General features: G+C 33.2%; 1 protein-coding gene across 6 annotated transcripts in view; it reads left to right on the forward strand.

The window, feature by feature from the left end:
• The window catches only part of F (forked), a 99,708-nt gene that overhangs the window by 78,438 nt on the left and 5,053 nt on the right, over positions 1–16,217 (forward strand). For 5 of the 6 annotated variants that reach the window (XM_026640018.2, XM_026640021.2, XM_026640020.2 and 2 more), the window contains 3 exons: positions 308–413; positions 828–1,041; positions 11,598–12,154. In XM_026640018.2, coding sequence (XP_026495803.1) covers positions 308–413; positions 828–1,041; positions 11,598–12,154 — 877 coding nt within the window. The remainder of the gene's footprint in view (positions 1–307; positions 414–827; positions 1,042–11,597; positions 12,155–16,217) is intronic. The other variant, XM_026640015.2, reaches the window with a different exon arrangement.

The raw sequence follows: 16,217 nt of genomic DNA on the forward strand, positions 1-16,217 counted from the left end.
TACCCATTATTAATTATTTTTTTATTTATGATACCGGTAGGCAGACGAGCAAATGGGCCACCTGATGGTAAGTGGTCACCACCGCCCATAGACAATGGCAAATTAAAATCTTAACTGTCATACGTGTATTACTATAATCATAACAAATCTTTGTCAAATCACGACCATTGGCCAATAAACTTCTACAATAGAAGCCTACAATAATTTTGACCCAGCGCACCAGTTCCTTATCTTTGTAATCAAATAATAATTTTGTAAAATTATGAGTTTATTATCGTTTATCTATTTCAATATATTTTTCTTCTAGTACAAACAAAGCATACGAAGAAGTATCTCCACCAGCACCTGACAGTCAAACGAAGTCCACACTAGCAACCAAATTAGCAGCGCTTACCCACAAAGCTCAGAACTTTGTAAGCATTGACATTTTTCTAAAATTAAATTACAAAATTAGGTTGGAAAATATTTTTTCTTAAATCACTACAAGGTACTATTTATTTATTCATTCTATTATTGTATTAATGAAGAAGGTTTTTAATTAGTTTATTACTTCATTATATTGAGTTGATTAAATTTAACGTAACATAAAAAGGTATTTTTGGCTAATAAGATCGCTTACCACAAAAAACTTCAACACTTCATAATATTACTAGCTAAGTTATGAAAGATTGTTAAATATTGTATCGAGATATTCCTCAAACACCAAGTAGGTACATATTTCATTATTATTTATTATGGAATTAGATATTCAAATTGTAAATCAAAATAATTTATAAGCTAAAACAAAAAACAACTGTCATTAAAAATATGTATTTTTAAATATTTAGGCTAGTCGCATATCATCAGCAGCGGGCAGCCGTCGAGCATCAGTTTCCGAGGAACCCATCGTAGTCCAAGCGTCCGCTTCATCCGGTGTGTCATCAGCTGGATCCACTGGCACCAGTTCTGGTGATGAAGCTCCACCTCCGCCTCCACCACCTCTCCCTCCAGTGGTGTTGGAGGAACCAGCCCTCAAGCCATCAGAATTAAAAAGTAGGCTGGGTAAGTTTTCAATTATACTAACATTATTTAATATATTAATCTAATGGTTTATTTATTTATTAGTCAATTATATATATTTAATTTATTATGAGGTTCATGATAGGATGGCGTAAAGTTTAAATATTAATACCTAACATTGTCTAATTCACTTAATATCTTCTCTAAACTATTTCATTCATTCAAATCAAGTATACAAGCATGTTCTTGACAACAGAAATATAGAAAACATCAATCACGTGACAACAGATTTACGTCAATGAATTTTATATATTTTACAATAATTATATTTACATGAGAATTATGTACACTGATCTTAAATATGTATAATTAAGCAAATCAATATTCATAGTATCAATATACATATCTACTTTAGAAATCAAAGTTCTGAAAGTTGCCAAGTATGCTTAAGCCAAACCTTTAGAAGCCTTTAGTGGGCGAAAAATGTACTTCCCTGTGGAGGCAAAGATACGGCGTGATATTGGACGTTATCTACAAAACTATAAGTAATTATTTTCACAAAACTTTCCCTAGTTCCTTTTTACCACATCTGGAAGCTTATTTAAGATTGATAACTCAGAAAGAAAAAACAATTTGTCTTGTAATTTTTTTGGGAGTTATAAATATGGAATTTCAGTGCCTGTCGAATTAATTACACTTGACACAGTTTTACACCGAATGTTTTAGACTATGTCTTAAATATTATTTGACCTATAAGTTAATAAATATAGTTCTTATTTTATTAACAATGTAATTATCATCTCTTATGTCATGTTATTTTGGTATAATTCTGTAGAAATGCGAATCCAGTTGACATAGAATCTATGTTCGTTCTTTCTTACGAGTTGTTCCGGTTTTTTATAGTAACAAATCTCGATATACCGTTTGACTTATTTTTAAAAATACAATAATTATATTACAATTGATTAAAAACATATTTACATCCACGTTATCTGCATGTATATAAGATTCGTTTTAAACACTACTTAAGAGACTACTTAAGAGTCCGGTCCTGATTTTTCTCTTTACTTCATGAAAATCTTGATTAATTATATATTTTCCAAAAAATCTATTCAAAATAAAGTGAACAACTATTAAAAGATAAGCAATATTAAAATAACAATATGACTGCAAATATATATATATTTTTCTTAATATATTGTAATGTAACTATACTAAATAATTCTACATCGGCAAAGACATCTCGAAGAGCGTTTCGAGCAACAAAACTATGATATAACTGGAACAATTATTTTTTGTAAAATAACTTTATTATATATTGAGAGTATTAAATTTATCCGAAAGTAAAATGCTATGAGACATAATGCTATAGCAAATAACTAAAATACCAAAAGTCCTATTACATAGGGACGGTTCATGTTGACGTTATCTTGGTCAACTTTGATATTGAATGCGTGACGAATGAATTGATTACGTATTATCATAACGTTCTTAAATAATTATTATCATTATCACTTTCGTATGAATCCTCCATTTCCTAAAAAAATAATTAAAGTCACTATTATTCAGGAATAATCGAGGAGTATCAGAATGATTTGGTTATCTACATTTTATTTGTTATGCTGTCAAACTTAGCCTTCTAGGGGCGATAAATGGGGATTTCACCAGTATTTTAATGTATCTGATTAAGATTAACATTATTTAAATTTGGCTTAAATGTTTCTTCCGTACATTACAATAAAGCATGACGAATTTTGTGTTCTTTTTTCTACTTAAAATCAAGTCATTTGTTGTAAATTATTTGGCTTCTTACGTCAAACAATAAAATATTACAACATATTTAACATAAAAAGATCATTTATAACTTTCAGAAATAGAAAGGGACCTAAAATTGATCCTTGTGGCACGAGATAATAAAGTACTACCATTTCACTTAAAAAATTCGGTCTGTAGTGGAAAATTTCTTCACAGATGTAGTTAAGTTGAATTTAGTTTTGTTACAACCAATGAATTAAAATAAATCCATCCGTCTGTTCTTGTTAAAAGTCAAATATACGGAAATTACATATTAATGAGATCTTACTGCCTTAATTAAGTTCGTTTACTTTCTACGTAGTTTAATAGGTTATTAGTTTCGTTCTGATTCGGACGCGTTCGGACAACAATATGTAAAATTAATTACTTTATAGAATAGTTTTACTTTCCATTTCGCCCGTTAAATTTCCTGTTGCCGTCTTACATTTGTTTTGGGGAACGATGATGGGTGGATAAATTCCTAAAAAAATATAAAATTTAAGTAGGACTTGACGAGTACATTTGAATCATAGTACTGTCCTGAAAGTTATATGTAAACCCATAAACGAAGCTAATCGGTATATCCGGATGTGTCGACTTTGATGATGGGTTTAGGCAAAATACTTTTGTTTTTTGATATATCAATATCGTTTTAATCAAATGTATTTATGCTTTATAAATCTTCGGACAAATAAAATAGAAGATATAATTGATGACAAGACCAATCACCAAAAAAATTGGAATATTTGAAAGTCGGATATAAGAAAAAAATCGTAAATAGAAACTTTTTATTGTCAAAATAATATTGAAAACATTTTGCTAATTACAAACTGTGCTGTGAGTTGAATAACTTTGGGCATTAACATAAATTCATTAAATTTATGAATGTATTGTCGGTATAATTTGAAAGTTTTTATGTGTTCAACTTCAGGACGTAGAACTGGATAAATCTTTTGCGTGGAACCAATACTGCAGTATTTTGGTGGGAGTGATCAGAGAAATTTCTTGGAGATTTGATTTCGTTACGTAAATGTTACTCGAGGATGTTGCTTAGTTGTGTACCTGTACTTGTCCCAAATAATTTTTGATCTACAGTGTCCTTTAAAATACAGTTTCATCCGCCCAAAACCCAATACTCAAAAGATTATCAATCGGAAGTTATTCTGTCGGAAGTGACAGCAATTTTTTATTAATACAAATATTGAAAAATCGTCTTGCAATGTGTATTTTTCGGATAGACAACTTTTATTATACGCCATTTTAGTCTTAGAATCACAGTTCAAACTCTCGCTTAATTTTCGTATGCTTTTTAAAAATATGTTTAATTATACAATTCGCATTTCATACGTGGGAGTTTTTTTTTTGGTCATTTAAAATAACTGAATATTTTCGCCTCTAGTTAATAATATCCCTCACAAAAAGATAAAATATAATTTATTTCCGAGGCGTTTCTAATTAAATGGTATTACGTAGTTACTAAAAACACTCGTTTCGTTTTTCAACACTTAAGAGTTCTATAATATAAGTTGTATGATATTTTATACTTCATCCTGTGGATATTTGGCCATAAATACGGTTACGTTATAAATAATAATTGAATCGAATTGTGTACTTTTAATTCAACGCTGTTAAATGCTTTCAACGTAGTGAAATAAAGCGATAAAATGTAAAGCTTAAGGCTTATTATCTCGTTATTTTATTAATCAGATATACTTTCTACGTAAGTATCATTTGTGAAAGACACTTGTGTACGGAAAAAGACTGACGTACCATATTGATGAACTGACTTATATATTTTTTTGTTTTTTAGGAAGTCCGTTCTTGTGTCTGCTTGAATATTTCAGAAACTATAAAAAAACATCAAAATATTTGGACATATTTAAGAATTTGTTAACATCAGTTGTAAAATTTTGTCACGAAGATTGTCGGGAGAATATAGAAATTACTTCGATTCGAATCAAATGTATCTGTCAGCACATTGGATTTCCAGTGTATTTCTAGAGAAAACTGAAGGCAGTTATATTTTATTTTGCTTGTCAAATCATTATGTTACAATTTTCCCGATGGAACAGTCATGGTCAACGGTGACCATGAATAATGTCAGTATTGAAGCATGTCGCACATGGACAATGCTGTACCGACCGTGGTTAACGGCCTTTGTACAATAATGAAACTGGTTTAGAACTAGTAGTTTTTTTTTATTTAATAGGTATTACGTATGCCATGCTTCTTCGTGAAACCTTAAATTCAAATTTCAAAGTTTATTTAATAAACACGTCATGACGCGTACATTTGTGTTTTTTCATTATAGCAATATAATTTTCATTACTTAAACGTCTCTAAGTAAATTTTACTTAAGTATTAAAACGTCGGTCATTTAGTTATGAGGTTAACGGAACGAGAAAATCTAAGTAGAGAAAATATTGTTTTGTAAATAACCTTGTTCAAATGTTGACATTTTGAAAGTACTTACTGGATATTAAGTTACTGCCGATTACATAGTACATTTACACGCTGTTGTATAATACACAGTGGTAGGGCTTTGGGCGAGTCTGGCTGTGTTGGTACCACCAACTCATATATTCTACCGCCAAACACCAACACTTAGTACTGTTGTGTTACGGTGTGAAGGGTTTGTGATCCAACTACAGGCATAAGGCGCGTAACAACTTAGCTCCCGAGATTTATGGTTAATATTGCTTACAGCGCCAATTGTGGCAGTGGTGACCACTTATCATCAGCTGGCCCGTTTGTCTGTCTGCCAACCTGTATCATAATATATGGGTATTGAATTATTTATTAGGAGAAGGGTTTATAATTCAAAAACTTAATATCGACGCGGAGTCGTCCGAAGATAATCTTCGGTGACACTATGATACGTTTACTAGTTATCACGTGATTGACGCACATAGAATAAAAAAATACATTATATATCTAAAAATAAATACATTCAGAATTAATTTGTTAGTAATTTTTATGTTTTAAGATTATTAAAAAGTGTGTCAATAAACTAACTTTTAACGAGATCGCTCAGTGCATTCACTAGAAAGTTGAGATCGCCTATGATTCATTTAGACGTTAATATTTTATGAGAGTTTAAGCAACCTTAGATGATTTAATAAGACGCCGGCTTGAATTAATCTAATTTTTACCCGACGTCGTAAACTAAATATAGATTTATTTAAATCAGTTCTTTAATTATTTACAATTAAAAATTAATATCGATTTTATTATGATGAAAGTCGAGATGGCTCGTTGCATAGAATGCGTGGGTTTTTAGCGAAGGTTACGGTTTCAAATCTCGGCAAATGTATCGAGAGGATACCTGCATTTGATGTGACAGCGCTTTACGTCAGATATTACGATATCTAACTTTTGATTATGAATTATTAAATATACATATATCATAAGTATATTGGTAGAATTTTAAGCGCCTAAACGATAAATCAATTAAACTAAGTTTTGCTCATCGAATGGTCAGCTTAAAGTTACTGCAAAGGCTCTTTGATCTATATAAAATTGAATTACGATCTTTGCTTTGCCATTAAGCGAATATTAACTAAGGGTTGAACGTTTGGACTTTAACGAATCGTGCGTAGTTAGTTTTGTCATTTATAGTTTATATCTCTTTTAGATCTAACTTTACCGATTCATAAATTCAAATCATTCGTTACAAAAATATTGATAAACAAAGCATATTATTCAACACAAGATTATATAGATTATATAAAAGTTTGGAGCTAATACTTGTTGACTTTGAGGCAGGATATGTCACATATATAATTGTATATAACTAACATAAACATAACATGTTGCAGTAACTAGCGAATTTCTTGCTTGGTTCTTATCGGTGGAATCTACATTCCGAACCGGTGGTAGCTTTACTTAACATAGTTCTGTAAAATAACGATTCAGAGGTGCTTGTAAAAGCTTATTTGAATAAAGTATATTTTAATTTTGATTTTGAGAACTGAAGAAGGCTTTGCTTGAGAAGTAGGGAGCCATTTCAATCGATTTACGGATTGAGATCAGAAGTGGTTCGTATAGTATTAGTATAGTATAGTTTAGTGGGTATCAGTCGTTCTCCAGACAATAGAAACATTTTAATAAACTTGTATTTCCTGGAGAAGACAATCTATATAAAATACTTGAATAAGTCGGAAATTCGACCTCCGTATGATCTTTCGCACTTTACGTGATTTCGAATCAATATAAATTAATGTCAGTTATACGAAATAGTTTCTTATAAAATTTGACCTTTTTAATAAAAAAAAGTACAGTGAAACTAACTAAAATGTACTTCCATATTGCGAAATCAAGGTCGAAACACTGTTACGTGTTTCTAAAAGATATTCAAGTAATACTATTGTTTTCTATTGAATACTAAATATTGAATGAATTTAAATATTATTAAATTAAATTATTTATTCAATTTGTTTGTGTGTTTTAAAAAAACATACCAAAAACTCCGATGATAAGGTCTTTCGTGTTTATTTCGTGCTTATTATAACAATAATCCTTTATCATTTCCTTTAGATTTTTTAAAATTAATTACTGAGTATTAAGTCTGTATTAAGACTGTAAATGCTATTTAATATACTATGAATTTTCATTTATTTATTTTGGATAGACGATATGGATTGTGTAAAAGACCGTATGGTTAGAAAGAATGTTACTTGTGAGATGACGTCCGACAGAGAAGTATGGAAGAAGAAGACATGCAGCGCACATGGCAATGTCAAACATTTTTTTTATACATAAATTCCTTGTTCAAAGGCGAACATTTGTATTATTTTTTAAGTATTCATATTTTGGAAGATAAGAAAACCATTTTCACAAAAAATTTTTGGCCCTAGGAATTAGCTCCGTGTGTAGTTTGTAGAAAATTATATTTACATTATTAAAAAAAAAGTGTTAGTTATCACGTAATTAGACGTTCTTTTGCGCTTGATCGCCTCGACTTTGGTAATTTATTACAAGAAAATATTTTCTTTGCACTGCGAATGCGTTCGTTGAAGCATACCGTTTCACGAACGCATTGCGTATGCTATGAATATTCTAAAATTTCAATAATTCTTCTATAATTAAATACATTCGTGCAACAGGAATTTATTTAGGTCATTATTAAGTTTTATTTTTAAGCGATTTCAAAAATAGATGGAGTTTCGCAATTCGGTTATACCTATTTTTTCATTCAGAATTCCGTCATTCACGAACCGAATGGATAATTTTTTTCTTGTTTGTACGTACTTCCCGCTAAGCTCCATTAAAATTTTAAGAAAAAAAAATTTACTCTTAATATTGGAAAAATACGGGAAAAATTTTGATGGGCTCGAATCTTATTTAGAATATTATTTGACGTCAGTTTTTTTAGAATATTAATGTTAATTAAATATTAATTTGTATACAGTTTTATTTTAACAACGGCATTTTCGCGTGGTTTTATCCTTGTTAAACATTACTGCTCCGGCACCGTGATGTCTATAGACCTTTCTTAATAAATAAGCTATATAATGAAAAAATAATACTTTAAAACGGGCAGTTAGATTCCGACAATAGCGCGTTTAAACAAACATATCGCTCAACTTGTTTCTCTTATCGGTATGGAATTTGTTTGGAAATAAAAGTGGGTATATTCAGATAAATTTTATTGTTTACTATGTCTAATAGAGACCATATACAGTACCTATAGGGACTGGTACAATCCACATGTCCGTACGACAGTGCGTACAGGAACTAATGTTATGTCTTTTGTGCATATGTGCATAACACTGGGTCTCCATTAAACACGACACACACATTTCTGTTTTGCATTACAATAATTGATCAGTGGTTTGTGCCCTCATATCGGCAACTATCAAGGATATCCGTTATTTTATCTCTTAACAACAATTATTTGATTTGTCCGTTCTAACGGTGTATATTAGATTATATAGTTTGTGGTGCATATTATATTTAATTGAAATAAGCACTTTTGAATTGCTATTTTACGAGATATATAAAATATATAATAATAAATGTTTAAATCTACTACCGGTTCAGAAAGTCGTTAAGTTGCGGCTTTCCTATAATGGATTTGTATAATCACTTGTTATTAGTTAATGATAAAAATAATGTAGTTTTTAATTTTTCAACCTATAAAAAAAATTCAAGGCAGCAATTTACAAAAAAATTATGCAATAACAATTATGATGTTACCTTTTTTACCCGACTGCCCAAAGGTGTTATGATTTTTGGCTTCATAAAGGTGTTCATAAAGGTGTTATGATTTTTGGTTTTTTGGATTTTGGCATCTGTGAGTTTATTTATTTTATAAATTCAAGCAGATTTGGATGTATATTACCATTAGAATCCTTACATTATCCCAAATCACAGTGCCATTAAATTCATTTATACTGGGCACGTATTTCTTTTTTGTCTTGTAATTGCGTCCAATTGTGATGGTCGGGGTCAATTTCGTATAGAGTATCGGAATTGCGATTCGACAGGGAAATTATGCTAGCATTCTTATCACCATTTCATGTCATCATAATTCGTACAGTAACTATTATATACTAGCTTTGATTTGGTTCATCATCATCATCATGACCAGCCTGTATAGGCCTCGTGCGCATCGCATGTGGCGCCGCCCTCGCGGCTCAACCGGAAAGTTAGTAGATGCCTCTGTGGCCAAATTTCTACGCAGTCGTTTTCGGTTACTACGATTTTCTCTTCATATTTTTCGCGAAGATTTTCAGGACACGTAAATTTTTTCACCCGAATTTTGAGATCGCCTATTGAGGAGACTGCGTAACTATTATAAATAGTATGTTTCGAATTCTGTAGCTTATAAGTTTGTTTCATTACAAGACGTGCTTGTTTCATACGATTCTGTTTTTCCTCCATCGCAATTTTACGTTCAGGCTCTACGTCTTTCTCTGATTGCACGTAACGACTTAGCAAACAATCAATATCTGCCATAGCTGTTGACACGTTTTCAACATGGTCGATTTTATAAATTTGATTCCAATCGACCAACGTTTCGTGGTAGGATAGACACTTTCTATCGTAGCACCTTTTTATATTTTTCAACCTGACTCTTCTTTGGTTGGTTTCGAACTTGTGGCTGATCAGTTTTCGAATTTGAACTTTCATTGTTAATGAAAATGGCAACAGCAGCGACGTGCTTACACCCTCGAAGCGATAAGCCGGCCTTGCAGCCGCACTGCGTCGTGGATATGGTGCGGTCCCCATTCAACTATAAAAATTCATTCTTATTATTATAACAATAAAATAGTGTAAGAGTTAAAAAGCCAAGTGACAAAGAAATTGATCCTATGAAATATTCAGTGTTCCCTGGATACAAAAAAATATCGAATGGTTCATTAATTTATAGTTATGAACAAAACAACAAAAAAAATATGTTTTTAATCACACAAGGTCCACAGCACCAGTGCCATACATCATGATTTGAGGAAAACGAAAGAGCAAGCAAGCAAAGCAAGAGGCTAGTGAAATTGCTATGAAACTAGAATCTACAATTACTCTAAAAGTACTTATTTAGTACGCCTGTACGATTCTGTATATTTGCTTCAACGAGATGTTATCCTTATACAAGTAACTGTAATAATTCATGATTTAGTGTCGTTTGCATCAGATCTTAATAATACAATTTACAATAAAAAATTTGTTTTTCATATACCTTCAACGTAACATCGTACGGAGGGTTTGTTACCCTAGTTTGTGGTAAAACTCTTCCCTCGATGATACGTTTACCATCAACATCGATAATATTTTTTTACCTAAAATTCAATTCAATAATAAGCGGCAACACATTCACTCGGAAGGGCTGGATTTCTAATTTTTTTTCGTACATTACTTACCTTTTGATATCGATTTTGCACGAAAGAAATGTAAATAGATTGATTGAAAACCACATTGGATTATCGTCGAGGTCATAACGTTAATTATTTTCGATTAATATTGACCTCGAAGTGCGTATGAATCATATACTACTTGGGTATGCGCCAGTCAGCTGGGCATCTACGTATTGTCACCACTGTTCCGCGAGATGCCGCAACAGTAGGCGCGTCGATACGCACGGGGCCTATAAGTCCACTGCTGGACATAGGCCTCCCCCAAGGCGCGTCATCGATTCGTATATACTTATTTCTGTCATCTTAAAACATACAATTGTAATTCGACATCACCAAGTTAATTTTATTTTGTCTTATTTTCGATTTAAATACGTGATTTACGTTACTTGTACAAATATAATCTTGTTTAAAAACAGTGCTCCATAAAAACCTGTCTATTTAGTTTTAATTAAAACTAAGATCAAGTAAATATATCGTCTTCTTAATTTGTTCTAGTAATACTCATTATAATTATAGATATTATAGCAAGCCGGTTCAGTAATGTGTATTTTATTATTAAGCTACTTTTTTTAAAATCAATGCGCATATAATTTCACATTCAGTGAGTTGCATTGTGCGTTTTCTAATGTTTATTCATAAAATGGCAATCAATCTTTCGTCGACGTCGTATTGACATAAACGACATCCGTTTTTGTAGGTGCCAATTAATACGTCAACATTATACATTTCAAGCATGCGATGAGTATATTTGTAAGGCATATTTAAAATTAACAAACTTCTTAGAAATAATAATAATTACCTAGCTACGTTTTAATTTAGTAAATCTAGACTATTCCGAGATTTAAGTTAGATTACCTAGCATATATCACGCTCAGTGCGTCGCATGCGCGGGGTGCTTGCGCGGCGATGCGCGTACTTTCTCTCCCCGCTAACGGTGCCGTGTTGCAGCGGGGCGGCGCGGCTCAGCGGCATCGGCAGACGACGAGCGACCGCGCGCGCCCAACCTCGTCAACAAGCAGCCCGCGCTCCCCTTCGTGCCGCCGGCCTTCCCGAACAACGCGCCGGACCGCCTCATCAAACCCTCGGAGTATTTGAAGACCATCACGGCGCCCTGCAAGCGCGACGACGGCGCGGCGGAGGCGCGGCCACCGCCCCCGCCGCCCATCCCGGACAATGTGCCGCCACCTCCGCCCCAGCCGCCCTTGACGCACCAGCCCCTGGCAGCCATCAGCAGCGCTGAGCTTACGGCTGTGAGACTAAAGATGACGGCGACTAAGACGATGTCAGCTCCTCCGCCAACGCGATCCGTCAGTCTCCAATGCCTACCCAGTGCAGCAGATTTCAGAAGCGCGAAGACGGATCTGATCGAGGAGCTGAAGATGTCGAAGGATATCACTGGAATAAGGAAGTTGAAGGTGGAACGAGCGAGACGGGAGAGCTTGCAGGATAAGGAGACGTTCACGGAGTTCACCAAACGATTCACGGCGGAGAACTTTGTCGATCAGGTAAGTGGTTCAGTTTTTAAATCCGATACGAAGTGACATTGTCTTTGTAATGTAAGAATTAAGATAAATTAATTTCTTTGTTACACTCTCGGGTGCAACTGCATCCGCGGATTTAACCCACTGATCCACTTCACTCGTCTGTTACTCGTGTAATGACCGTGAAATAAAATGACTAGTGCTTTAAACGAATTGCGTATTTTTACGCTTCGGTGGAGTTTTTTTAGAGAAGAAATATAGTCTTAGTATCCGAGCCAAGGTTTTTTGTATCTTCAAAAGATTTATCGTCTTTTGTAATCGCAATATCAAATTATCATTTATCTATCAGCTAGTTTGAAAAGAAATGTACTGATGTCAATATTTTACAGATTTTACGTGTAATTCAACTTACTGAACAGTTTTTGTTTACCCTCTGATAGTTATCATAGTTTTTAAAGTTTTTTATTTACCTCCTTACTTTATATATGTATTGCTAATAAGTTTAAAAGATTTTTTTGTTGATTTGTTTGATATTAAATTATATCGTGATAGGCGAAACGACCTTTAGTTGGGGTAGTCATGTAAAAAGCTTTAAGAAGATCTGCTATTAGGAATTCAGGTTTATTTTTCTTTAAGTGCGCAATTTTATGATATCCTTTTGCAGATGTTACGTTTGGTATTTGTTTATTTACATATTGAAAATCTATATCTACTAATATTATAAATGCGAAAGTAACTCTGTTTGTCTGTTCCGTTCTCTCGTCTAAAACACCTTATATAAATTTGATGAAATTTCATATAAAACAAGCTTAAGCACGAAGGAATGACATAGGCATTTTTTTATACCTAACACCTGACAATCAATCCCAAAAGCGCGAGAAAAGCCGCGGGCGATAACTAGTATATATATATTTTATGATATCGGTAGACGGACGAGCAAATGGGCCACCTGATGGTAAGTGGTCACCACCGCCCATAGACAATGGCGTTGTAAGAAATATTAACCATTCCTTACATCACCAATGCGCCACCAACCTTGGGTATTAAGATGTTACGTCCCTTGTGCCTGTAGTTACGCTGGCTCACTCACCCTTCAAACCGGAACACAACAATACTGAGTACTGCAGTTTGGCGGTAGGATATCTGATGAGTGGGTGGTACCTACCCAGACGGGCTTGCACAAAGCCCTACCAAGTAAATCTTCTGTACGTGTAACTAACCAATAAACGGTTGGACCGATTTCGGTGGAATTTGAACGTAAATATTTCACAGGGACGAAGTCGAGGTGGTTACCTAGTTTACTATAGTAATATGTAAACAAATACACAGTACGTATACGTAATGTATACGTACGTAATACGGACGTTTATTTAAGAGATAAGAAAACCATACTTTAAAGGAAAATTTGATATTTATAAATTGTAATGATTTTTACTGTCTTCCAATGAAGTTATCTTAAATAGCCACGTAAGTATAGTAATCAGACTGACTCGTTGCAAATCATGAGTTCTCGAGTTCGAGTCTTTTGGTTATTTGGTATCGAATTGCCAGCAACAGCTTGGAAGTTAACAGTCATACACGTTAAGTTGTTGGTGCTACACCTAATGTTTTTCCCGTCCTGGTGGATTGCACCCCACCATCTCAACAGTCACTCACTCATATGAGATAGGAATTAGAGAGTGCAAAAGTTTTAGCACATAAACTTGTACATTATTATCTTTCCTGCACAGATGCACTTCGAGAATAACCAGGGCCTTAAACGGTCAGCTGCACAGATCTACAATGGTCTATACGTCTTGCTCATGAATAGATAGTATCTTAAAATTCTTATTATAATATGTATAAATTTAAAATGTTGAAAGTTCATTAACCTATTACGACGTCAATGAGAAGTTGTAACTATACAACTGTTTTCAGAAGAGGTTTCTGGAATGGTCCCATGATATCTGATCACAACAATGAAAGCGAATTCATTTAATTCTCAAACACACTTTGAGTTCATTACGAAACATTTTTGAGAAATTTAGCTGTATTAAATATAATAAAAAGTCTATCCAAGATTGCTTTAATTAGCATCAATTAACGTTGCAAATCGGAATACTTCGGATGATCCAGTGATTACATTTTATGGTTGAAATCTTCCTCACATTGTTCTAGATTGGTAAACGATTATAAGTGAAATGTCTCGCAAACTAGAAGCTGCAATAGCAAGCAAAATTTGATCATCTTTCTTATTACAATATTGTTATCAGAAGTTCTCGCGCACGATAACGCAAACGCTTACAGACATAGAATGAAATTCAAATATTCAAGTGGCCATTTTATACGGCAGAAGATTCGAACTTTTTTTAAATGTTTGACAAATAACCGTTTTTGGGATTATTTTATTACCGTTTTTGGGACAATTATATTATTAAGTTAAAATTTTCTAAAAGCTCTAAATTATATATGATAGTAATATTACTTGAAAATAAATTTAATGCAGGAAAAATTAAAAATATTTGTCTAAAAAGAGTTCGTATATGTATCTGTAATTTCGTTCGTGTTTTCGGAGTCGGTCGTCAGGAGTTAATCAAATTCTGTTCAGGGGTTTGCCGTAAAAGAGACATAAAGAAAGAGAGAAAGACAGACAGAGTTATTTATAATATTAGTGTAGATCAATAGATGTTCTTATTTGGTGGTAGGGCTTTGTCCCATCTGGGTAGGTGCCACCCACTCATCAGATATTCTACCTCTAAACAACAGTACTCAGTATTTTTGTGTTCCGGTTTTAAGGGTGAGTCAGTCAGTATACCTACATATATAACATCTTAGTTCCCAAGGTTGGTGGCGCATTGGCGTTGTAAGGAATGGTTAATATTTCTTACAGCGCAATTGTCTATGTGCGGTGGTGACCGCTTACCATCAGGTGGCCCATACGCTCGTACGCCAACCTATGCCATAAAAAAAATGTAACATGAATAAATGTTTTTGACTTAATGTTTAAACTATATATCACATAAGCAAATAATTTCACAATTAGAGAAAGGTGGAGAATGTTACAATACAAGTTGCGCCGCCGAGCGATTATGCAAATGGCATCATCGCTCAAATCCGAACCATAGAAGTTTCTGTAAATAAACATAGACAATAGAAACGGCGTGATGTTTTTTTTTTAATTCGCTGACAGTTCATAAATCAATTGATTAAATTAAATTAATATAATTCAATCTCGTACGAACTTTGTATAAAGAAATTATTCCATAACCAAGAAGTCGTTATATACTCTTTTACATAGCTCATTTCCGTAATGATATATTCAATAGCTTCGAGCGAAAGTTAACTTTATGTATCATGTCAATTAGGTCAAGTTTTGAATGAAAAATATTTCAATTTTTTTTTCGTGGCAGTAAGCGCATATCCGTTTTCACGCTTTCACTGTTTCTGATGCTGCGTCTTGAATCATGATTCGGTATCACGATTTTTGTTTATCTTCGAAGAAAACAGTTAAATGAAATACTGTATTACATTGTTTCATAGTCGTTATGGTTTTGAATGACTCTATTAATGTTACAGGAAGTGATGAAACGTTTAAAATAACATCATTTTTCAATAACAATGCAGCGTTAAGTTACGTGAAGGCAAGTTCTAAGTATTCAACATAGTAAAACAGAATCACGAGTTCAAATTCAGTTTAATTATTTTAAATTATTAGTCATTTATTTAGGAGGTTGTTGCCTCGATGAGTAAAAAAAAATATCGTTTCAAATTGTTGAAAATTAGTAAAGTTGTTTATGTATATGTCTCTTTTATATTAGATTAGTATCTATGATATTAGACAACATGCCAGAAGGCTAGGTAAGAGTAGGGATTATGCCAAATAACTCTGTCATCATGATTATAAATACAGTGAAACCGTGGAATGCTTTACCCGAAAAAAAAATAATACCTGTAGCACATAAACCGTCTCCCCCCATTTTACCTCCCTGCAGGGGGAATTAAGAAAAGCCTATGTCTTGTCCCGAGACACAATATATCTCCACAACAAAGTACTTTTAAATCGGTTTAAGTGTGAAGTGGTAACACACAGAGTTACTCTCGCATTCAT

The sequence above is a fragment of the Vanessa tameamea genome, chromosome 17 (genome assembly GCF_037043105.1).
Source record: "Vanessa tameamea isolate UH-Manoa-2023 chromosome 17, ilVanTame1 primary haplotype, whole genome shotgun sequence".
NCBI classification, from domain to species: Eukaryota; Metazoa; Arthropoda; class Insecta; order Lepidoptera; family Nymphalidae; genus Vanessa; species Vanessa tameamea.